This window comes from Lepidochelys kempii, chromosome 3 (genome assembly GCF_965140265.1).
Source record: "Lepidochelys kempii isolate rLepKem1 chromosome 3, rLepKem1.hap2, whole genome shotgun sequence".
NCBI classification, from domain to species: domain Eukaryota; kingdom Metazoa; phylum Chordata; order Testudines; family Cheloniidae; genus Lepidochelys; species Lepidochelys kempii.
Window position 1 is genome coordinate 191,466,355 of NC_133258.1, and position 26,213 is coordinate 191,492,567.

The 26,213-nt window shown below is 44.7% G+C and overlaps 1 protein-coding gene across 4 annotated transcripts in view; it reads left to right on the forward strand.

Moving 5' to 3' along the window:
• PCSK2 (proprotein convertase subtilisin/kexin type 2) overlaps window positions 1-26,213 on the forward strand; it is a 202,780-nt gene that overhangs the window by 142,008 nt on the left and 34,559 nt on the right. For all 4 annotated transcript variants that reach the window (XM_073339427.1, XM_073339426.1, XM_073339428.1 and 1 more), the window contains exons 6-8: window positions 582-658; window positions 15,025-15,113; window positions 19,310-19,485. In XM_073339427.1, coding sequence (XP_073195528.1) covers window positions 582-658; window positions 15,025-15,113; window positions 19,310-19,485 — 342 coding nt within the window. The remainder of the gene's footprint in view (window positions 1-581; window positions 659-15,024; window positions 15,114-19,309; window positions 19,486-26,213) is intronic.

Genomic DNA, 26,213 nt, shown 5'->3' on the forward strand with positions numbered 1-26,213 from the left:
ACTGTGTTTTGGAACCCATGTCCCCTGCCTAGTAAGCGCTACTGCATTGCTGGCGAGTCCCTCCATCATAACAAAAGGCCAAGGACAGTTCCACTGTCCTTGATTCACATAATCAGGATAATAACAATTTATTCTTCCTGTCCCAATAACAGAGACACTGGGGCTCCCACAGCAGCCAAAGTGACCATTTGGGCAGCTATGGGCTCATGCTAGGCAGGGTGGGTGTGCCTCTGCAAATGAGATCAGCCCCTGAAGTTCTTTTCCACAACTTGACACAACTCACCACCAGATGTCAGGGTGGAGCTCATCCTGACTCTGCTTACATAGGAATAGTACCAAGCACCAGCCCATGCTGCTTACATACTATTTTGAGGAAAGTTCATCTCAGACATTTCATGTGGTAACTAATAATAGCTGAGGTGTGTTATGTCCAGCGTACCAGGTATATTAGACGACATTCCGATGGATAAAATAGAAAAAGGGGAGTTTATTAACATTTTACAAGTTGCCTCATTCTGCATTCTGTTTTGCTTTGTTGACCTGTTTTCATGCTGACTCATTAAAATATTTGTGTTTTCCAGAATGCCAAAGCCAGCTACGACTTCAGCAGTAACGATCCCTACCCATATCCCCGCTACACAGATGACTGGTTTAACAGGTAATAGAGCTCAGTCAGCTGTCACTTCAGGTATTAGGAAATCATAAGGCTCTGCTGATAGTTTCAGTGTCTGTCTCACCACTAAACTATGTGGTTTTCAGCACAGAAGCTGCTGTGTTGCTATCGTCTGAAGATTAGATATTGCAGTTTTCACACTGATTTTTTTATCTAGTGTGTTCTACTGGGAACCTCTTCTATCACTCTGATCAGCCGAGTTATGGTATTTAAAGTGTTTGCTACTCCAGAAAGACGAAGGCATGCCTGAAATGTTTGTGTAGGTGATAACTGTATATAATTTTCTGACTGCTAACTGAAGAAGTCATGATACCTAGGTTTGAATTTATGCTTCATAGCAATTTTGTATTGTTCTCCTTCCTCCATCATCATGTCTCACCCACAGCCTTCATGTTATTTTAAAGGGAGCAATATGGAGGCTGGGATCCTATGAGCAGCGGGGAATCTGTCAGGAAAGGAATTTGAGGAAAAACCTGAAAACACATGTAAAGTTCCCACAGTTTGCCATGGTGCCCCATGACCACAGTCCCTAACCTCAGGCTACTCCCGCCATCAAATGATGAATATCTCACTGAACACAGCAGGGAATCAATTAGGGTGACCAGAAAGTAAGTGTGAAAAATCAGGACAGGGTGTGTGGGGTAATTGGCACCTATATAAGAAAAAGCCCCAAATATTGGGACCGTCCCTATAAAATCAGGACATCTGGTCACCCTAGGGACAATATGGTCATTTACCGATGAGCCTCAGGGGTAGGACAGCTGATGGAGCAGCCTGTATTCCCTCTTCGCCTTCTTTGGTGTCACATCCAGGGGAGATATGCGCAAATCTGGCACTGGAATGAATCAGAAGAGGCCTACCACTCTCCCTGCTGCTACCTCCAAGGTGAGCTTTGCCCTTACTATAGCCTCAAAACCTTTAATGGACTTCAAGTTCTCTGCCTAGCAGTGTCACCTCCTGCCTTCGTAAGGGATTTGAAAACCAGCTGAAAATGCATTCCATAAGTAAGCAGCGTCTGTTTTCTTAGGGTAGTCCAATAAAAGTTCCATAACACCTGTATCTTACCTGGAGAAGTGGACAGTGGATCTCACATAAGCTCAAGGATCATCAGCTGTCATGTCTCCTAACTTTGTGCATGAGGAATGATGCCACCTGGAAACAGGGGGGGGTCCCTTTCTAATTGCTCCATATTCCTTTGTGGGGTACCAGTCCCCCCAAACCTGTGACAGTCCTACCCCCTACCCCGCTCTCATCAGGCAGGCTGCCAACCTATGGGCCACCAATGCCAATGATTTTGCCAGGTCAGCCCACATCCCTGGGCTGGATGTCTGAGGGAGGAGGGACCTGAGTCACCGTTTTGCCCCACTGCACTGAGATTGGCAATTCCTTCCTTCAGTGCCTGAAGGCTGCTGACAAACTCCACTGCTGCATCCTGAGGATGTCTGAAGGGCTCTTGGCAGATTATGGGTGTGAGGCGCAGGCCGAGGGCCACTCACCCACTCCTCATCATCTCTGTCCACCTCTGAGGCTTGGACCCTCACTATTTTCAACCTCAGACCACAAATCCATCCCTTCCACCTCCTATAGGAGGGGTTCTGGATCCTAACCAGGAAGGACACACTCTTTTGACTCACCACTATCTGCAAAATGAACTATCCCTGCTGAGGTCCCAGCTCCTGCCCAGCTGCTCCTCTCGACCTGGGACTCTCCTCCTGCGCCTTCGGCAGGCACATTGGTCTTCGACTGATCTCCAGTCCCACGAAAACTGAGTACATCCTGGCCCCTGCTCTGCCTCTACCCCCAAAGGCCCCGCCTCTTCCCTCGAGGTCCTGCACCTGCTCTGCCTCTTTCCTCAAGGCCCCACCCCTGGCTCACTGTTCTCCCTCAACCCCTTTCCTCATTGCTTAATCCTCTCCACCTCCCCTCCCCCCTCAGCTGGGCTCCCTCTGCTCCAGGGCTGGGACAGGAGCTGCAGCCCCTGACATGGAGCCTACCCACCCATGAGATGCAGGTAGGAGGCAGTGAGTAACCCTTTCCCTGCTGTAACAGAGTCAAATAGGCTCCATGTGACCTCTTCTGGGAACTGGGGAATGCTGGCCAATGAGCACCCCTGTCTCCCAACTGGCCAATGGGTGCCAGAGACTCCCAGGGGGAGGAGCTATGTATTGTGCTTTGGTGAGTTTGTCCCTCCCTTGCCGCTGGGACAGTCCCCCTTTCACCACTGGCCCCATCAATTTCTCCCACCCAGTGTTGTGGATGGGTGGCATTTGGTAATATTTAGGAGCAGATCCTTAGCTGGTGTAAGAGTCGTACATGGCTAGCTTTTCAAAGAATGGACTATAAGGGTCCAATTTTGCTCCACTTGCAGTCAATGATAAAGTAAATGACTTCAATGCATGCAAGAAGGAACTGCAAAGTGAAATATTTTTACATAAAGAAAATATTTCTCTGTGAACAATTTAAGTGATTTGTGTAACAGGAAGTGGAGAACTTTTAAAAAACAGGAACCAGGGGGCTTTTGTTATCAGGCAGCTGCATGTGCAAAATGTCATTAGATTTTTCAAAGACTCAGGGAGAGGTGTTCATGCTCAGAGTATTACATTCACCACAGCTGCTTTGCTTGTAAATGCAGATACCTCTTCTAACTCATGCTATTTAAGACAGCAAAAAAATCTCTGTCACCTTAATTCTAATAGACAGTGGTCTCTGAAACCATGGCATAGTGAGGAATAGGAATTTGGGAGGGCCCCAGCTTATGGTAGATGAGCAATGACCAGATAGCTTGGCTGGGCCCCTTTTTGGCTCCAGCTTCCTGGGCCCCTTTTCCTATCCCAGCTACCCATTCCCCATCACCTCTTGTGTCATGGTCTGTACCCCACACCACAGAAGCAGCAGCCTCTGCTTCTCTCTGTCACATAGTTGCAGCTGCCTGGCTCTGACTGCTGCCTCCCAGGGTGTACGGTTCCACCGATACAGGCTCTTGCAGGGAATCTGTGTTTCCCAAGTTGTGTGCCTCTTCCCTCCCCATTGGGTAGTGGCAGGAGCAGTTACTGACTGAGTTGGAACAGCTGGGGGAGAGGGAGATGCTCCCAGGGTCAGAGGCTTTCTGTCTCTTTGCCCAGCCCCTGGAGCAATCTGCTGCTGCTCTTACAGGAAAGGGTGTATGTGGGGGGGTGTCACACAAGCTCATATTTGGGTGGGCCTGGGTGTTGATTGGGAGGGTCATGGCCTACCCATGTTACACCCCTGCACTAAGGCCCAGAGGGATGGTGTCTGCGGTGCTGTGTGGCCCAGTGTGTAGGGCACTTGCCAGGGAATTAGGAGGACTTGGGTTCTGCTCCCAGTTCTGTCCCTAACCTACTGCTTGATGCTGATCAAGTCACCTCTCTATTTCCCTTCCTACTCTTTCTTTCCCTATTCAGAAGGTGAGCGCTTCAGGGTCTCTTGCTATGTGTATTATAGAGAGGACCTGTGAAAATATTAGCTTTTTCAATTTGCTGGCACTTCCAGAAAAGTGGATGGGGGAGATTCATTTCACGTCAAACCAAAAATGAAAAGCTTCAAAAAATTTGGTGGCTTGAAAAGTAAAAAAATCATTTTAGGTTGAAATAAATTTTGTGTTTGACCAAAAGAAATTCCATTTTGATTTTGAGTCTTTTTCAGCACTTTCAAACAAATTAAATAGATTTGAAGGACATTTTGAAACAAAAGATTGTTGCAAACCAAAAAATCAAAATGTTGAATTTCAAAAATGTTGAGACAAAACATTTCAGTTTTTTTGGGTTGGTTTTTTTTTAACATGAACCATTCAGCAAAACTGACATGAATTTGCAAAATGTTTTGGGTTGCCAAATGTGCATTTTTCACCCCAGAAAAGTTTTGACCAAATTTTTTTGTCCAACTCTACTATATAGTGCCCAATATAATGGGGCTATTTCTAAGCTGGGGCCTTTAAGTCCTACTGTAATATAAATAAATAGTTAGAGACAGCTTATTCCAACTATACGGCCCTATAAATATTAACACTTTATATTCTCCATGTTCCTTCCCCCTCTGCCGGATATTAGTTTGTGAAACATATTAAGTACTTCTGAAGTACTTGTTGGTCAGAGTTACTGTCATAAATATAAAGGGAAGGGTAACCACCTTTCTGTCCACAGTGCTATAAAATCCCTCTTAGCCAGAGGCAAAACCCTTTCACCAGTAAAGGGTTAGGAAGCTAAGATAACCTCACTGGCACCTGATCAAAATGACCAATGAGGAGACAAGATACTTTCAAAGCTGGAGTGGGGTGGGGGGCAAAGGGTCTGTCTGTCTGTGTGATGCTTTTGCCGGAAACAGATCAGGAATGCAGCTCAGAACTCCTGTAAAAAGTTAGTAAGTAATCTAGCTAGAAACGCGTTAGAGTTCCTTTTGTTTAATGGCTGGTAAAATAGCTGTGCTGGATGGAATGTATATTCCTGTTTTTGTTTCTTTTTGTAACTTAAGGTTTTGCCTAGAGGGATTCTCTATGTTTTGACTCTGATTACCCTGTAAGGTATTTACCTTCCTGATTTTACAGAGGTGATTCTTTTACCTTTTCTTTAATTAAAATTTTTCTTTTAAGAACCTGATTGTTTTTCCATTGTTCTTAAAATCCAAGGGTTTGGGTCTGTGTTCACCTGCACAAATTGGTGAGGATTTTTATCAAGCCTTCCCCAGGAAAGGGGGTGTAGGGCTTGGAGGGATATTTTGTGGGACAACGTCTCCAAGTGGGCTCTTTCCCTGTTCTTTGTTTAACACGCTTGATGGTGGCAGCATAGGGTTCAAGGACAAGGCAAAGTTTGTACCTTGAGGAAGTTTTTAACCTAAGCTGGTAAGAATAAGCTTCGGGGGTCTTTCATGCAGGTCCCCACATCTGTACCCTAGAGTTCATAGTGGGGAAGGAACCTTGACATGGTGGCAAAGCGGTGGAATCATTTTGAGATCATTTTTAGATCATTTTGAGATTTTTTTAGATCATTTTGAGATCATTTTGAACCAGAAGCAGCAGGATTTTAAAAGGTTTTGTAAAAGAGGATTGCAGCTGTAAATTCTATGTCTCTGCCTGGGGGGACAGAGCAGCAGGCATAACAAAGGGATCTTTCTTTTTTGAGCTGGAGTTTTCTCGACCTAAAGGCAGGGTAGTTAACCTTCTGCAGGGAAATTCATAAGTTTTTCACAGACCTGAAGAGGTTTCTTTTAAAGCTAAGAGCAGCTAGAGGGGTTATCTGTCTATTTGCCTGGAGACAAAGGATTTAGTTTTTTTTTTTTAAAGGATTTTTCTGTAGGCTGAGAATAGCTATCAGAGAACATAGGTATCACATTACAGCACAGCAAAATTTTAGAAGCCAGTTTTTTTGTGGTTTTCTTTCTAACTCTCTGGTGTAAAGTTAGTTAAAAACAGAGAGGCTATGATGACAGAAACCAAGGCAAAACACAAACTGCAGTTAACCAGAATGGAGGCAGAAAAAGAGGCAGAAAAAGCCCTAGAGGCTGCCCACAGGAGAGCTAGGGAGGCAAAGGACAAAGAAATGGAGGCTGCAAAAGAGGCAGAAAAAATCAAAGAGGCTGTCCACAGGAGAGCTATGGAGGCAAGGGAAAAAGAACTGGAGGAGAAGGAAAAAGAGAGGAAGCATGCACTGGAGATGGAGAAGGCAAAGGCTCAGCAGAATATACCAACAAACCCTAGCAATCCTTCTCCAGGTATCACTTCCCATCCCAGAAAGTTCCCCACCTACAAGGCAGGCGATGATACCGAGGCCTTCTTAGAAAACTTCAAAAGAGCCTGCCTTGGATACAGCATCTCTACAGACCAGTACATGGTAGAGCTGAGGCTGCAGCTCAGTGGACCCTTAGCTGAGGTGGCGGCTGAAATGCCTAAGGAACACATGAACAAGTATGAACTGTTTAAAACCCAGGTGAGAGTCGGAATGGGGCTAACACCCAAGCATTCCCGTTGGCGGTTCAGAGCCCTAAGGTGGAAACCAGACATGTCATTTACCCGACATGCCTACCACATTTGTGAAACATTGGGATGCCTGGATATCAGGAGCAAGTCTTAAATCTCCAGAAGATTTGCCCTTCCTAATGCAAATGGAGCAGTTTTTAGAGGGTGTTCCTGAGGAAATAGAAAGATACATCCTAGATGGGAAGCCCAAAACTGTAATCAAGGCGGGGGAGATTGGAGCAAATGGGTGGAGGTGGCAGAAAAAAAAAACTGGTCGCAGTTGGAGCGGATACCAGAAAGGACAACCTCAGACCAAACTCTACTACCGGGGCAGCCCAAGGCCCCAACTACCCCACAAGGAACCCTCCAGACACCTTATCGTCCCGCCACACCATTCTCCAGCAACCCACCTTGCCCCAATGACCCGTCAGCTGGACGATGTTTTAAATGTAACGAGCTGGGGCATGTAAAGCTCGAACCCCAAGAACCCCAACAGATTACAGTTCATTGCACCAGAATCACACCAGAGGTCCTCAGGCCCAGATACCTCCCAGATACCCTCGGAGCGGAGGGAAACTGTGAGTGTGGGTGGGAAGAAGGTCACTGCGTGGAGGGACACTGGAGCACAAGTGTCAGCTATCCATGCTTCCTTAGTGAACCCCAATTTAATCGATGTGGCCAGAGATCCAAGTGACGATTCAATCCTTCAAGTCAAACGCTTTTGACTTGCCTACAGCCAAGTTGCCTGTCCGGTACAAGGGCTGGTTAGGAATGTGGACTTTTGCAGTCTATGATGATTATCCCATCCCCATGCTGTTGGGGGAAGACTTGGCCAATCATGTGAAGCGGGCGAAGAGGGTGGGAATGGTCACCCGCAGCCAGGCTAAGCAAGCTGTCACACCTAGCTCTATTCTGGAAACTTCTACCAGGACCCGGTCAGAGGTGATGGAACCGGACCCCATGCCAACGTCAGCAGCAGCAGCAGTGGATCCAGTCCCAGAGACCCAGACAGAGCCAGTCCCAGAACCGGAACCGGCGGAACAACCAGCACCAGAACCAGTGCCAGCACTGAATCCAGTGTTTGCAACCCCAACACCAGAGGGCCCCACCGAACCTACACCAGCAGCAGCAGATAACCCTACACAAGAGGCTCAGCCAGAGCCTGAACCCCAACATAGTGCACCAGCAGAGAGCGGTTCACCATCAACGGAAACAGCCCCATCACCTGCATCACTTCCAGAGGGACCAAGCCTAGGTCCACAATCCAGTAAGGAACTGATGTCTCCAGCATCAAGGGAACAGTTCCAGACCGAACATGAAGCATATAAAAGCCTCCAGAGAGCTTGGACGGCGGCACGGAGCAATCCACCACCTCTCAGCTCTTCTAGTCGATCCAGGTTTGTTGTAGAAAGAGGACTTTTATACAAGGAAACTCTTTCTGGTGGACACCAGGAAGACTGGCATCCTCAGAGACAGTTGGTAGTTCCAACTAAGTACCGGGTAAAGCTATTAAGCTTAGCTCACAATCATCCTAGTGGCCATGCTGGGGTGAACAGAACCAAAGACCTTTTGGGAAAGTCGTTCCACTGGGAGGGAATGGGCAAGGATGTTTCTACCTATGTCCGGTCTTGTGAGGTGTGCCAAAGAGTGGGAAAACCCCAAGACCAGGTCAAAGCCCCTCTCCAGCCACTCCCCGTCATTGAGGTTCCATTTCAGCGAGTAGCTGTGGATATTCTGGGTCCTTTTCCAAAAAAGACACTCAGAGGAAAGCAATTCATACTGACTTTCATAGATTTTGCCACCCGATGGCCGGAAGCAGTAGCTCTAAGCAACACCAGGGCTAAAAGTGTGTGCCAGGCACTAACAGACATTTTTGCCAGGGTAGGTTGGCCCTCTGACATCCTCCCCGATGCAGGAACTAATTTCCTGGCAAGAACTATGGAAATCCTTTGGGAAGCTCATGGGGTGAATCACTTAGTTTCCACCTCTTACCATCATCAAACAAATGGCCTGGTGGAGAAGTTTAATGGAACTTTGGGGGCCATGATACGTAAATTCGTAAATGAGCACTCCAATGATTGGGACCTAGTGTTGCAGCAGTTGCTCTTTGCCTGCAGAGCTGTACCACATCCCAGTTTAGGGTTTTCACCATTTGAACTTGTACATGGCTGCAAGGTTAAGGGGCCATTACAGTTGGTGAAGCAGCAGTGGGAGGGGTTTACACCTTCTCCAGGAACTAACATTCTGGACTCTGTAACCAACCTACAAAACACCCTCCGAACCTCTTTAGCCCTTGCTAAAGAAAACCTACAAGATGCTCAAAGAGAGCAAAAAGCCTGGTATGATAAACATGCCAGAGACCGTTCCTTCAAAGTAGGGGACCAGGTCATGGTCTTAAAGGCGCTCCAGGCCCATAAAATGGAAGCACTGTGGGAAGGGCCATTCACGGTCCAAGAGTGCCTGGGAGCTGTTAATTATCTCATAGCATTCCCCACCTCCAACCAAAAGCCTAAGGTGTACCATATTAATTCTCTAAAGCCCTTTTATTCCAGAGAATTAAAAGTTTGTCAGTTTACAGCCCAGGGAGGAGACAACGCTGAGTGGCCTGAAGGTGTCTACTACGAAGGGAAAACTGATGGTGGCATGGAAGAGGTGAGCCTCTCCATGACCCTTGGGCGTATGCAGCGACAGCAGCTCAAGGAGCTGTGCACTAGCTACGCGCCAATATTCTCAGCCACCCCAGGACTTACTGAACTGGCATACCACTCCATTGACACAGGTAATGCTCACCCAATTAAAGTCCAACCTTATCGGGTGTCTCCTCAAGCTATAACTGCTATAGAACGGGAGATGCAGGGTATGCTACAGATGGGTGTAATCTGCCCCTCTGGCAGTGCATGGGCATCTCCAGTGGTTCTAGTTCCCAAACCAGATGGGAGATATGTTTTTGCGTGGACTACCGTAAGATAAATGCTGTAACTCACCCGACAACTATGCAATGCCATGCAAAGATGAACTATTGGAGAAACTGGGACAGGCCCAGTTCATCTCTACCTTGGACTTAACCAAGGGGTACTGGCAGGTTCCGCTAGATGAATCCGCCAAGGAAAGGTCAGCCTTCACCACACATGTCGGGCTGTATGAATTAAATATGCTCCCTTTTGGGCTGCAGAATGCATCCGCCACCTTCCAAAGACTAGTAGATGTCTCCTAGTGGGATTAGGAGAATATGCAGTCACCTACCTTGACGATATGGCCATATTTTCGGATTCCTGGGCAGAACACCTGGAACATCTACAAAACGTCTTTGAGCGCATAAGGGAGGCAGGACTAACTGTTAAGGCTAAGAAGTGTCAAATAGGCCTAAACAGAGTGACTTACCTTGGACACCAGGTGGGTCAAGGAACTATCAACCCCCTACAGGCCAAAGTGGATGCTATCCAAAAGTGGCATGTCCCAAAGTCAAAGAAACAGGTTCAATCCTTCTTAGGCTTGGCTGGATATTACAGGCAATTTGTACAGCAATACAGCCAAATCGCCACCCCACTGACAGACCTACCAAAAAGAAACAGCCAAATGCCGTTCAGTGGACCGGAAAGTGTCAGAAGGCCTTTAACCAGCTCAAAGCGACACTCATGTCTGACCCTGTACTAAGGGCCCCAGACTTTGACAAACAGTTCCTAGTAACCACAGATACGTCCAAGCATGGTATAGGAGCAGTCTTAATGCAGGAAGGACCAAATCAAGAGTTCCATCATGTCATGTTTCTCAGCAAGAAGCTGTCTGAGGGGGAAAGCCATTGGTCAGTCAGTGAAAAAGAATGTTACGCCATTGTCTATGCTCTGGAAAAGCTACACCAATACGTTTGGGGACGACGTTTCCACCTGCAAACCGACCATGCTGCGCTACAGTGGCTTCATACCACCATGGGAAATAACAAAAAACTTATTTGGTGGAGTTTAGCTCTCCGAGATTTTGATTTCGACATCCAACACATCTCAGGAGCTTCTAACAAAGTGACTGATGCACTCTCCCGTGAAAGTTTCCCAGAATCAACTGGTTAAAATCGTCCTTGAGATGTGGAAAATATTGTTGTTCTTTATACACTTGGTAGTATATTTAGAGGTGCATATGTCTTATTAACTCTGTTTTCTCCTAGAGCTCCAGGAAGAAATCACAGCCAGTGTTTCACCCTATCTGTGATTTGGGGGGGGCGTGTCATAAATATAAAGGGAAGGGTAACCACCTTTCTGTCCACAGTGCTATAAAATCCCTCCTGGTCAGAGGCAAAACGCTTTCACCAGTAAAGGGTTAAGAAGCTAAGATAACCTCACTGGCACCTGATCAAAATGACCAATGAGGAGACAAGATACTTTCAAAGCTGGAGGGGGGCGAAACAAAGGGTCTGTCTGTCTGTGTGATGCTTTTGCTGGGAACAGATCAGGAATGCAGCTCAGAACTCCTGTAAAAAGTTAGTAAGTAATCTAGTTAGAAACGTGTTAGATTTCTTTTGTTTAATGGCTGGTAAAATAGCTGTGCTGGATGGAATGTATATTCCTGTATTTGTTTCTTTTTGTAACTTAAGGTTTTGCCTAGAGGGATTCTCTATGTTTTGACTCTGATTACCCTGTAAGGTATTTACCTTCCTGATTTTACAGAGGTGATTCTTTTACCTTTTCTTTAATTAAAATTCTTCTTTTAAGAACCTGATTGTTTTTCCATTGTTCTTAAAATCCGAGGGTTTGGGTCTGTGTTCACCTGTACAAATCGGTGAGGATTTTTATCAAGCCTTCCCCAGGAAAGGGGGTGTAGGGCTTGTGGGGGATATTTTGTGGGAAGACGTCTCCAAGTGGGCTCTTTCCCTAGTCTTTGTGTAAGACGCTTGGTGGTGGCAGCGTAGGCAAGTTTGTACCTTGGGGAAGTTTTTAACCTAAGCTGGTAAGAATATGCTTAGGGGGTCTTTCATGCAGGTCCCCACATCTGTACCCTAGAGTTCAGAGTGGGGAAGGAACCTTGACAGTTACAATTACCCTTCACCTCTATTTATTAAAGGCCATACCTGCACTTTTCCCTCTCATAGTTTTCAGTCAATATAATGAGAACAACATAATGGATGATTGGGTATTTGTATAAACAGATACAGCAGCTTTTTCTGTTGCATTGACTACTCCTGAGGGCATTCTGCTCCAAAAAATTAAAAATTCTGCCCCCAAAATTAATTTTTTGTACACAATATTTTAAAATTCTGCAAAATTTTGCAATTTTTATTTGTCAAATAAATGTGGAGGCTCCAGCATGGCATTGGAGAGCACAGGTCACTGACTGCTCAGAGGTGAGAGATCACTGTGCAGCTCCCCCATCCCAAGACACAGACTCAGCGGTGAGGCTGCACCCAAACCTGACACTGCGCAAGGACTGGGCCTGCCCCAGAAACACCACAGAGCTCTGGCCCTCCGTGCCAGGTGCACCAGGTGTGGGCAGGCAGGCTCAGCAGGGCAGGATCCAAGTATGGAGGGGCTGGAGGGGCTTAGTGTGGGGGGAATCCAGGTGTGGGTTGAGAGGGCTATAGTGTGGGGCAATCTGGGTGCAGATGGCTCAGTGTGGGATCTGGGCGCAGGGGGAATCTGGATGCAGAGGGGCTTGTTGGGGGGTTCTGGGTGCAATGGGACTCTGCAGGGGGGTCCAGGTGAAGGTGGTTGGGGCTCAGCATGGGGGTCTGAGTGGGAGGGCTCAGTGAGGAGGGTCCAGATGCTGGGGGAGTGCGGATCAGTGGAGTTGAGATCCAGGTGCAGCTGGTTGGGGCTCGGTAGGGTTGGGATCTGGGTGTGGGTGGCTCGTTGGGGTGATCCAGGTGCAGTGGGAGTGGGGTCATCAGGAGGGTCTGGGTATGGATGCATGGGGGTTGGACGGATGGGAGAGCAGCTCCCTGTACAGTGATCCCTCCCCCTGCAGCTGAGCAGTGATGGGTGCAGGAAGCGCGGGGGTGGGGGTGGGAGTCTGTAGAGCTTCCTTCAGCCAGGGGAGAAATCTGGGGTTGGGTATGACCTGGCATTTTTAGAAAGTTTTTGAACATCGCAGCTTCCCCGTGTGATGGGTTGTCACTCCCCAGGGTACAGTCTGGGAGCAGTGTCACACCCTATATCCTACAAGTGACTAGATAACGAATGCCCAGCCACGCTGTAGCCTTTTCAGTTATTTTAACAAGGATAGTCAAGGAAAACCTTCTGAGTTAGTGACAGAAGTTTATCCAGCAGATGTACAAGAAACGTATTTCAATCTTTTCCCTGCCCAAAGAGCCTTCAGAAAAGGGTCCTGAAACAGGCGTAAGATTTTCATGGTGGTGGGATATTTGGAAACCAGTCATTTTCCTACAATAGATGTATCTCTAAACAAATAAGCTAGGAAATATTACAGGAAGAAGAATACATGATCCCAAGATTTCTCACACCTCTGTTGTACCAGCCTTTTCAACCTGCACTTTGAGGGAGAGGGAAAGAAGATAGAGGCTGAATTTTAAAAAAGAAATAAAACAAAATAATCCAGCTGCCTCAGGGTATAGAGCATATGAGTGTATGTGGCCTTTATAATATGGTAACACTAATGTTGTGAGCCACAAGGATACTATAGAGATAACCACAATATACATGCATAGAGGGTAATATAATTTAGATGTAGAAAATATCCCATCTGCTAAAACATGGTAAACTTAAAAAAAATCACTCAAAATATATATTTATTTTATTGGAGAGAAAAACCAGACGCCGTCCCTCCCTCCCCCCATTAGGCCTACAAGCCTAACTTGCGTGACAGGGTCGGTCCAGACGGCTATAGGAGAGTAATAGAAAGCAGATATATTAGCCCCAGGCTAAGTAGGTCCCTTTTGCCTGGGTAAGGTAACAGGTAAGGTTCCAGAACAATCAGGAACGTTCTGGAGACAATTAAGAAAGGCTGATTAGAACACCTGCAGCCAATCAAGAGGCTGCTAAAGTCAATTAAGGCAGGCTAATCAGGGCACCTGGGTTTTAAAAAGGAGCTCACTTCAGTTTGTGGTATGCGTGTGAGGAGCTGGGAGCAAGAGGCACTAGGAGCTGAGAGTGAGAACGCGGACTGTTGAAGGACTGAGGTGTACACACATTATCAGACACCAGGAGGAAGGTCCTGTGGTGAGGCTAAAGAAGGTGTTGGGAGGAGGCCATGGGGAAGTAGCCCAGGGAGTTGTAGCTGTCGCACAGCTGTTCCAGGAGGCACTCTAGACAGCTGCATTCCACAGGGCCCTGGGCTGGAACCCGGAGTAGAGGGTGGGCCTGGGTTCCCCCCAAATCTGGTCAGACACAGGAGGAGTCGACCTGGACTGTGGGTTCAGAAAAACGGCCAAGCTGAGGGCTGCCGTGAAGCTCCAAGGTGAGCAAATCCGCCAATAAGCCTAAGACCCACCAAGGTAGCACAGGAACTTTGTCACACTCGGTACGTATTTTCAGCATTAATTTGTTAATGATTTGAAAACACTTTGAAGATGAAAAATATGAATGAAGCACAATGGGATGATTTTGAACCTGGGACCTTCTGTGCCAAAGCACAGACCTGTCCTACATGAGTGTAAAGAAATCACTTTATTAGCTAGCGGCAGTAGTGGCTGGTATCTTCTCTGTGGACTACCCGCTAAAGGAGGATGAGACACATACAGCACCCTGCTTAAGTTGGCAGTGCTTTTGCAGCTGGTGTGTCGTGACTGCTGCTTCACATGCTGACCCGCATTGTCACATTATTTTCCTGTGCTCCCCCGTCTGTGTGTTGCATCCATCTGCTGCCTCTTTAGATTGTGAGCTCTTCAGGGCAGGGGCAGTCAGTTTGCTTTGTGTTTGTACAGCGCTTAGCACAATGGGGCCCTGATCCGTGGAGGGCCTTTAGGTGTTACCATAACATGCAAAATAAATAATAAATGTGCTAAGTACTATTATTATACGCTGTTGACGTGCTAAGTATTAGTATTATCATTAGACTACTCTTTCCAGTGCTATTTTTACTGTCCACCAAGATAGAGCCTGCTTGAAAAACTGGATTCTAAAAAGGGCTGAACAACTTTACAACTAAATTGAGCATAATTATGCAGGTTTATATTAGAATAAACATCCGTCAGGCTTTAGAGGGTAAACTGGTTTCTTCACATACAGCACTGTGCAGTTTGCTAAGTGCCGCAATGGAGTTTTGCTTTCTTCTGGAGCATCTGGTGTTAACTGGGACAAGAAGCAAGCTACCAATCTTGATTAACCAATGGCCTGATCCAGCATGCTCCTAATGGTGTGTGATACTATATGTGCAAACTGGGTAATAATGTTGATCAGGTGCAGTGGTTTACATGGTCTCTCTCTATTCATCTTTGCAGTCATGGAACCAGGTGTGCAGGGGAAGTGTCAGCTGCAGCAAACAATAACATCTGTGGAGTTGGCGTGGCATACAACTCGAAGGTGGCAGGTATGATACCAATACAGTGAAAAACCCCAATCCTGTTCTCCTCGCTCAGATTTTCCTTTGGGTAAGGCTCCCACTGTAGATCACGGGAGCTTTGCCCAGGTAAGGACTGCAGGATTTGGTCCAGACTTTGTACTTCTGTCACAGAAGTTTTAAGTGCTAAACATTTAACAAGGGGCATCTCCCCTTCTCTTTTTCCACTCTCCTATATTGTTAATATATATACCAGTAATTATTTTACAAGGGGAATGGCATTCCTTCTGCTCATTCTCATTTCAAGTCCTGTTTTCATACTGATTTCAATATGAGCTAACTTATTTCTGCTTTTGTGTACTGTTGTAGGTCTTATCTGAATCAAATCTAAATGTGCAACCGAAGAAATATACTGGTAGTTGTACTTAATATGATGCAGAGATCATAGAATCATAGAATATCAGGGTTGGAAGGGACCTCAGGAGATCATCTAGTCCAACCCCCTGCTCAAAGCAGGACCAATCCCCAATGAGCTGCCTCAGATTTTTTTCCTATCAGTTGTGCATCTCAGTAAAAGCAAAATCCACTCCATTACCCTGAACTTATTCTAGGTTTGCATGGGGCCAGATACTCCGCTGGTATAAATCAGTGTAGCTAATGTTGATGGTTGTTGACCCCGGTTGACAGTTTGGCTCCTGGAGTACATGCACAGTGATTTCTGTTCTGACCGTTTGGCTGGCCTCCCTTTTTGCTGTTATATCTGAATGATCACCACATCCAGATCCATAAAATAATAAGCTTCCCAAATTGGGCACGTGCCCAGATGCAAAATCTCCGTGATGCAATGGCAAAGCAATTTCTACTAGGCAATTAAGCTAAGACAGTTATATCATTTTATAATTGGCCCCAAGTCGCACTCTCACAAGGAGTATCGTTTTTTATCTGTCACTCAAAATGGTACAAAACTCTATCCTGACTGAAAACCCAAGGAAAATCATAGAAATCATCGAATTTTAGGGCTGGAAGGAACTTCAAGAGGACATGTAGTTCATCCCCCCAGCACTGAGGCAGGATTAAGTAAACCTAGACCATCCTAGACCAAAGTTATACCTAGATCACAGACTTTCTACTTTGCGCTTTACTAAATAAGCCATGACTAGGCTTATAACAGTAAAAAATAAAAGCAAACAAATGAACAAAAAAAAACCTTCCAACAAATAAAAAGCCAGGAGTTATGGAAAGGATATAAACACTCATGTTTCAGGAAGTGTTTTAATCACTTCTGACTAGTGAGACTTAAAAAGGAACTTTCTGTGGGCAAGCCATCCCATAGTTGTCTAATGTAGGATTTTTTTTTGCAAGGATTTGTGAAGCAATGGTCATCAGTCACTCTTGGTGACAACATACAGGACTTGGTGCTTGTCTACATGGTGGGGTAATGCACTCTCTGGGGGTGTGATTTCTAAAGTGCTCTAACATATTATGTATTCATTGGTCTGTGTATACCCTGCTGGTTCACTTTCATGTAGTGCTGTTTGAAACAGGACCACATTAAAGAGCTCTAGGGAATCTTTAGTGTACAGCCGCAGAGTCTACACAGACCAATTAATGCACAACACATTAATGTGCTTTAGAAATCTCACACTATAGAGGGTGTTATCCCACTGTGGCCCTAGATGGACCACTGACCTGAACCCAGTCTGGCAGTTCCTGTGTTCCTATGCTAAGCAAATTATCACTACAAATCATGATCAACAAAACTAATTGAAATGGTATTTGTTCAGGAAACCTACCCTCAAAAACCAAAAATCAACGAGCATGTACAAAGTGCTATTTCAACTTCTGACACTTTACTTGCAATGAATGAACTTTAAAGGGTTTGGATGATGAGTCTGGTCTAGATATGCACCCCAGAAAGGGGTGGGGGTGGCTATGGTATGGATGCAGATGTGTGCATATGCATGGGAAAATACACAATAGCAGCCAGACTTCTTGGATGTGCATGAATTGAGTTGAAAATCTTGTAAGAACAGGGTTTCTTATGAGATATCTGTTACTTCCTGCTTCCTTTCGGCCAGTTACTTATTAAAGTGTACAGGTCTTCATGACTGCAGGTTGTTCTAGCCTCTCTCCACTGCAATGCTAGACCTTCTCTTCAAAATATGAAGGGAAGGAGTGGTGTTTTTGTTTTAGTTGAGGCAGTCAGTGAGACATGAAGTTCAAATTTATATGTAGCATTGCATTGAGAAGGGACCTAATGCATGTCACCATTGTTCAGTAATTACACACATTGATCAGAGAAGGGCACAAAACACAGTATTTATATTCTGATATTGAACACCCACATTTGCATGCATTCGGTTCTGGGGGTTTGGTTCAGGGCTATCTCTACTATTAATGCAACTCTGTAACCTTAAGCCAGTTATTTAGAAGCTACACAGCAAAGCCCTTGGGCTGTACTGATGTCCTACAGAAGCTGTAACAAGTTACCATACTTGTCAATTTCCTAACCAAATTCCATTTTGAGGTACATTTATTTTAAGGCAAACAACATCCCATGTTTCTAAACTGAGAAAAGCTCTGGATTATTACTGAGGTCTGTAGCACCACCAAGGGGCCAGTGGAAATCAGTAAATCCATCAAACCTCTGGAGGAAGCTGCTATGTTTATGACATGTCTCTGGGTCCCATCCTCAACAGGTGTAAAGTGGCGTAGGATGTCACAGCCAGCTGGGGCTCTGGCCCCTAACTTTTTCACCTTTGATCCCACTTTTCTGTATTGAAGTCAAATCTGATGATTTGGCTCACATTTTAGCTCTGTTTGGGTACGCTCTTGTCATCGTCTGTGAAATTCAGCAGTTTCAAGTCATAGACATTCATGCCAGCCTTTGTTTCTTTGAGTTTATGCGGGATCTCACACCCTGAGTTTCAGAAAATGACGATTTGTTGAAAACAAAATTGTTCAACTTGAAACATTTTTGAGGAAATAAGTTTTCAAATTGTCAAAATGGTCATGTCAGCATTTAAAACATGAAAGATTCCAGTTTTCCAATTCAAAACAACTATTTGTTTAAAAAATGAAGCTCATTATATTTAAAAAAAATAAAAACTGGTCAAAATCAAAATGAAACATTTCAAAATTATGGAAATAAAAAGTTTTGATTGACCTCAACCATTTTTTCTCCAGGTTTTTAAGATTTCAACTTTTCTGCCCTGTTCAGAATATTTTGAGGGATAGGAAATTTGTTTCCCACCCAGCTGTATGTTGTTGTTTGTTGTTGTTCCAGTCCATTCCTAGTTTAAAACATTGAAAACTACTGAGTTCCCTCCCAAAGCCATACATGGAATGAGTTTACTTTAAGCCATTCCAGGTTACTCTAGTCTCAGGCAAGACTCAATGAAAGGTCTCTAACCCTCAGCCTGGCCTGTGTTTGGGTTTGTAATGAATCATGATTTAGTGTTGTCCCAGAAAAGGCTTGTGTTGCCCCAATCATCATACTCTTTGGCTTGATTGGAGCTGGAATTCAGAGACAAAATTAAATCAGCCGATACTGGAAGTTATCCAAAAAACTTTTTCAGAACAATAGCCATGTTTCCCTACTGCACATGCATACAAATGTGCAGGTGTCATTATTTCCATATAAGACATTAGTGGGTTTCCCTCTTCTTTCTGATCATAAACACCATCCCATATTGTGGAGAAAGAGAAGGGAAAACCTGTTGGGAGATGAATGAAGTATATAACATGTGAGTGAATGTGATTTAGTGGTTAGGGTAGAGTACTGTGTCAGAGATTTGTCCTCTAGTCCTTAATTTTTCCACTGACTTTCTGTGTGATCTTGGTCAGATCACATAATTTCTGTCTCAGCTTCCCCATCTGTAAAACATGTGTAATGACTCTTTCCTTACAGAGCGTGTGAAGTTTGTTTCTTCATGTGTTTGGAAACACTTGGATGAAAGGAGCTGTAGAATTGCAAAGTTCAATGGTAGAACCAGTAATAAACCACTTGCTCCTTTCTGTGCCCCCACTTCGTTGCTAGAACTGTATGTTTTGACGATAACGCTCTGTTGTACAGACTGGAATCTGCACTTTTAATACAAAATTATCGTGGGACTGAAATAACCAGTGAGCTATAATGCCTGAAACAGCAGGTATAAATCAGACCCTGAGCCGAGACCCTGTCTTTGGCAATTCATAATTCATGTTTCTGTTGATTACATTGACAGGTATCCGAATGCTGGACCAGCCTTTTATGACAGATATTATTGAGGCTTCCTCTATCAGTCACATGCCCCAAGTCATAGATATATATAGTGCCAGCTGGGGGCCAACTGATAACGGAAAGACTGTGGATGGACCTAGAGAGCTAACTTTGCAAGCCATGGCAGATGGTGTGAACAAGGTAATGTTTTTGTTAAAGAAGCTGGGGAAGATGACTGTAATGCTTACACGCACTGGGCATTGAAAGTACTGCATATGGGTAGGTCAAAACTCTTCAAATCGCTTCTGAACATTGCAGAACACAATCTGATTATGTCAGGCTGTCCCAATTATTGATTTATTGCTCACAAATCTTTGCCATGGTCTGCACTGCAGGTTGTTCCTCCTGCAGTACCAATGTTTGCTTATATTTGTTCACTGGTCTCAGGACACAGTTTGACTACACTAAAATCTCTCTCTCTCTAAATCAACTTGCATGTATTTGTTCTGTTCTATCATATGGGATCACAGTCAAAATGTAAAGACCTATCAGATCATTGTCTCTAAATGTCCTCCAACACAAGACATGTGATTTGTAAAGCTGGCACAACTCTGGCTCTTTCTGTGTGTCACCAGTTTCATTATCACATTTTGAAGTTGTGCTGTCTTTCAGTCATATATAGATAACCCTCATTGCAAAGGTGATGCACAGTAATTGCATTGTGGCCATTGGGGTTTTCATCTATTAGAAGCTCTCTGATCCCCTGTACATAAGCTCACCTCCTCCATGCTAGAATCCCTCTTTAATCCCCCTTCTATCTCGTGATCTGCCTCTCGGATGTTGTCTCTTTCTTCCCACCATTGGGCCAGATATAAGCAGGAAAGTGAGCATTAGCTATGAGCATGCATCAGTACTGGTTACGGAAAGAACTGACTGGAGAGACAGAGCAAGGAGGTAAGACAATCTACAGAGAGGTGGGTAGGGAGCAAAAGTGAATTGACTTTAAGATTCTTCTTCAGAGGGATCAAATGCTGAGGGGAAATCAGAGCTACTGTTTATACTAACAGAACAGTATGTACTTCTCATTAATTATTATTATTATTATTATTATTACTTATTATTAAACTAGAATCAGCTCACCATCTATTTTCAGTTCTGGTCTGTAAACTGTTCTCCATTTCTTTTCCTGACCAAAAAATGCTATTTTCATTTAAATTGAAATGTTCTGAAAAATGGTAGATTTTGACTAAAGTTCCTGGGGGGATGGAATTTGAAAGAATGTTGTCAGAAATTTTGTTTTGGAAAGTTTTGAAATTTCATTTTTAATTTTATTTATTTTTATGTTTATTGTGTGTGTTATTTTACATTATTTCATAACATGTCAGTAGTAGTACATAACGTACTGCTGAGATGTCTTAATAAGGCATAATATAACAGCTGAAATATGCTATTTTATTTATTTTAAAAAATTAGAGATGGTTGCTACTTAGTACTGAATGAAACATCTTATCTGTTTCTAGATCAAAGTGTAGCAGCAACTGCCCTTAATAGTTTAAAAAATAATAATAATAAATTGTATGTACTACTGCTGCTGATGTATCATAAAATAATAAAAAGAATATAAACATTCAAATAATAAAATTCAAAACAACATTTTGAAATTCCAAAATTGATTTTTTTTTTGTAAATTCAATTCCAGGAGAAATTTCAAAAATATTTTTGTTCTGAATCAGAATGAAAACAAATTCCAAAATTTATCATAGAATAGGAATTTGGAGCTTGAACCAGCTCTGCCTGTCTTGTCTGTACCTTTTCATTTCTCTTTCTTTATTATTAAGAGCTGATCCAAAGCCCATTGAAGTAACTGGAAAGACTCCCAGTGACCCTCTAATGCTGAGGAGGAGAGGTGGTTTGGAACCATTGGACAGAGTAGTGAGTCCCCCTCATGTAACCCCCTGCTCCTGGAAACCCTTCCTGACCCCTCAATCACATGATGAGGTTTCGTACACCCAGTTCTACTGGGCTGGGAGCCACCAGGGGGTGAAGCTTGTTATCTGGAGAGAGGTCAGAGAAGGAACAAACACAAGGTGTACGGCACAAAGGAGGTGAACTGGTGGCAGAAAGAAGGTGGGCAGAGCATGGAAGGAATTTGATCCCGAGAGAGTTTTGGGTAGGTTTGTTTTCTGGGAGGAAGTGCTGTGGTAGATAAGGGGCAAAAGTGGAAGAATAGGAGGGAAAGATTACAAGGAAGAGGAAATGGAGAGGAAGAGGGAAGGATGGATGGAATGGGGAGAAAAAGATCCAGATCTAGAGGAAAAGAGGGACGTCAGGAAGTGGTAGAAGGTTCAAAATGTGTTTAGGGTAGAAGAACAGAAGGAGTGAAATGTGTTTACCTGTCTCCATCTCCTTAGCACAGCCCAGCTAGTTTGAACAATCTTGCCCTCAATGCTGTATGTAGTGACTCCTCTCCCTTGAGCTGATTGTACACAGTGTATTTATGGTAAATCTCTTTGAACTTCCCCAGTAAATCTTGGGAGATTGTGTGGGAGCTCTGCAATTACTCATTTTCCACCTGAATGATTTCCTTCTCTTGGTTGTGCCAATCTCCCCTCTCCTCCACTACCTTCCTCAGAACAGTACATTCAGTGTACCATGTTTTGTGACATGGTAATTAAAATGAACTGTTGTAGGTAGTAAAGCTTTCTTGAATCCACAGTTTACGGTGATTTGCCCTTAGCAGAAGAATTATAGGCACTGTCTCACTCTTGTCTGTAAATTCAGCAACATGCTCAAATAACTCAAGCAAACTTGTTAGAGATTTTCTTTGACTCCAATCAGTCTATAGTACAAACATTATAAAACTCTGTGGGCCTGATCCTTGGTGACTATAAGCTCCATTGAATCCAGCTTACACCAGCTGAAGATCTGGTCCTATGCTGTTAATGTGTTTTAAAAACTGTGACTGCTTACATGTATTTGCAGTATCTAAAATCTGGCTCACTAGGATGGCATTTAAGAAAAAAGAATGAAAGGCAGATTCTTTTCTATGTATGAATATTTTAGAAAGTGAATAAAGAGATGAAATGCACAGTGATAAAATGAATACTAATTCACAAATGGTTGACACTGTCATGGGCATAACAATCCTTCATTAACAGTAAGAACTGCACCAGCCTGCTACATTCTTTCACCTTAGCAAGCTACTCAAACTTTCACCAAAGGCTTTCCTGATCTTCTACCATCCCCTTGTTTTGGGATGGTAACTTTTATTTGTGGTATGCAGACTATTATTTAAATAACACGCTAATACCTGTGATATAGGAGGTCAGGGAGCAGTGGGAGAGTGGTGGAGGGGAGATATGTAAACCCTAGGCTAATTAAGGTGTGGCTCCCTGTAGACTAGGGAGGGTTACTACAGGTTAATTGGAGCACCTGTAGTCAATGAAGGCCCTGGAAGGAATCTAATGAAACCTTCAGGCAGACAGGATGTGCGAGGAAGGAGAGAGGATTGGAGCTTGGAAGTGTGTTGTGAGACTTGAAAGACCAGATGACTGAAGTAAGGGAGACTCCCTCCCCCAGCATCTAAGGACTGAGGATAACTCCATCCAAGGGGGAAGAAGGTAACTAACCCATAGGGGTTAAGGCTCAGAGTGAGGAGCAAGCCCAGACCTCTCCCCTGCTTCCCTCCTCTACCACCTTCCCGGGCCACTAGTGGGGCCCTTGGTGCCCCAAGAGCAGGGGCAAGGGGTGGCATTTTAGCCCCCTGCCAAGAAAAGTGCAGGACCCACCATACCAACATTGCCATCTTATCACATAGCTTCAGGGATCCAGTTCAGTATATCAGAGTCCACTGGGAAAATATTAATTGTCTTCATGTCTGATTGTACTCCCACTGAAGTCAGTGGGAGCAGAATCAGGCCCTTAGAAAAGTTCCAGACCTGTACTTGTCTCCTATTATAACATTCACATGCAGAACGAATCTAAAAGTGACAGAAAAGGCACTAATAATCTTGGCAAGGGAATGTGAGCTAGTCTCAATAGAGGTATTTTATGTTTTCAAAAGAAACAGATTCTAACATGTAGTCTCTGTGCAGTTTTGTGGTATTTAAAGAGCTTTTAATTAATTTGCTATCCTATCACAATATGCCCTGGTTTGTTTTGTAGAATTATACTGGCATCACACCTGCTTTATGGCTGTTGAGCATTCAAGAACAGATTTTCTTCCCCTCTGGTTCATTATCTCAACACAGCCCAAGCATCTGAGCTTTGGGCATATCAGATTCTTTTATTTGTTTCCCTCTGAAGCAGGACTGCAGCTCCCTTTTAAAAACATAATTGCTGTGGAGGGACATGGTGCACTGCCACTTTCAAATTGCGTGCCTTCCCATGTCATTGCAAATTTCAAAATCAGTGCAAAAGCAACCAGGACAAGTCCAGCTGATGTTCATAGAATTTACACGGCGGCAGGAATAAACTGAGACGCTAGATAAAAACAATCCTGTTGCCTAACGCTATTGAATTATATTGTTGTTGCACTCAAAATAGACTTGTTGCTGCATGCTACAAAGGAAGACCCAGCCGCTGTCCTGAAGAGCTTATGGTCCGGAATGAATATTTATGTTTCTATTAAGTGGTACATTGAAAATAATAACAGGACACATCTACCTTATCAGCCTATTGAATTTGTAAGTAAACTAAGCTCCCCAGTCTTCCTGGAATATTTAGCTACAAATGCTTCTAGTGTCGAGTTCAACAGCTACCGTACTATCAAAATGTTCAGATCCAAGGTGTGCTGATCATAGCGTATGGGGGAATCTGGTCTCTGTTTTTCTCAACATCCAGTGCATACAAACTGCAGCTGCTAACACCATCTTCCTTGCTTGCCATGCCGATCATGTTGCTTCTCTTTTTGAAGGCCCAGTTCAGCAATGCATTTATGCACTTTGCTAGGTCATAAGTCCAGCTGCATTCAGGGCATAGGCAGCCATGACCATAGTGTGCTGTGCCAGCTCTTCTCCTACTAAGCCATAGAATTTGGTGGTTCCCTTGTGCTCTCCCCGGTCTATAGCCACCTGCTGTCTCTGGTCTTATACTGAGATTGTGAGCTCTTTGGGAGAGGGACCATCTTTTTGTTACAGTTGTTACGTCTGCACTGCACCTAGTACAATAGTACTGGACTGGGGTGTCTATGCACAACCACAGTCTGAATAAAACTAAAATGCTTATGTTTTGCTGAATCAAGACCTGACTCCCTCCACTGGCCATCTCTTCTCCATTTCATCAAATTCAAGCTTCTTGTTCTGCTTAACCTGCCAAGTCTTACTTAACTCTGCCTCTCTAACTACTTATCTGTTCTTCTTTCATTTCACATCGTCCTCGCCCCCTCCTCTTTGCCAGCTTGTTCCTCCCATTTGCTTCTCACCAGTATCTCTGTGGGTACGTCTACGCAGCGATGTAAGCCAGGGATCAAGCCTATCCCCTCTTGCATCGACACATCAATTGCGTTAACCTAGGGCTCGGACCTAGGTTCCAAGGACCCTGCAGGGCTGGAGGGTCTGAGCCCATGTTAAGCTGGGACCTAGGGTCAGAACCCTATTGCTTTCCTGCATGCACACAGCCTTGGCTTCACTCAGGTCCCAGAAGTCTTCTGGATGCATCCCAGAGTTCCTGGGGGCAACTTTCTTCGTTCTCTCTATGCCAACAATCTGTGGTGCAGTCTGTTGCAAATGGATGCCACGCCTCCCTTTGCAAATGGACATGGGTGCTGGAACTAGGAGTGCTGGGGGTGCTGTTGCACCCCCGGCAAGAAGTAGTTTCCATCACATACAGGGTTTACAGTTTAGCTAAATGGCTCTCAGCACCCCCACTATACAGATTGTTCCAGCGCCCCTGCAAATGGCAGCAGCTCAGATCAGAGTTAACCCATTGTCTGCTGAACACTGGTTTGCAAACACACTATCTGAGAGTCTGCAGGGTTCTCAATGGAGATGGATCAGAAGAAGCTTTTTGCAAAGAGATCTGCTTCCTGCTCACAAGAGCATGGCCAGTTTTTGGTGAATCTGTGGAGCGAGGCCAGTAAAACAGTGGACTTCAGCAAAATCACAAGGAGTGACCACGCATACCAGCAGATAGCTAAAAAGCTGGCAGCTCTGCAGATTTTCCAGACTGGTGATCAGTGTGGGGAACAAATTATGATGCTGAAAAGCAAATACAGGAGACCCAGGATAAAAATTGCACCAAAGGCAACTCGCCAGCAACATGCCCATTTTAGGATGACTTTGACCAGGTCCTGGGCACTGTGCCCAGCACAGAGCCTACTGTGCTTCATAATGACCTGGTGAGCTGGGATTGAATGCTGCTGGCCCCCGAATCCAGCATGGGGACTGACTGCAGCCAGCAGCAGGCTCCCAGCCAGGATCATAAAGTGAGTCTTGTAATGATACCAGTCCCAGGGCAGGCTGTGGATCAGGCTCAACAGCACGTCCCTGCGGCTTCCTGCAGTTCCCATTGGCTAGGAATGGCGAACCGAAGGCACTGGGAGCTGCGGGTGGCCATGCCTGCAGATGGTCAATGTAAACAAACTGTCTCACAGCCGACCAGCAGATTACCCTGCCAGGCCACGTGTGGCCTGCAGGCCGCAGGTGGCCCTCCACTGCTCTAAGCTCTTGTGCTGGGGAGTCTGTGATACTGAACGGGCAGGCAAGGAGAATGCTTTTGTGAATGCAAAAGTTTATTGTTTGACCCTTGGCACTGTCTCTCTGCTGTGGTACATACATTCCATTTTCACCTTTTTAAATACAGTTGGTGCGGATTGATGTTTGGGAAGGGTGCTGGGGAAGGTGAAAAGCAGAACTCTATATTTCTTTGGTGAAAGCTACTTCATTAAGTGCATTAACACCCTCAGTTTCTTTCTGTCCTATTACAGTGCA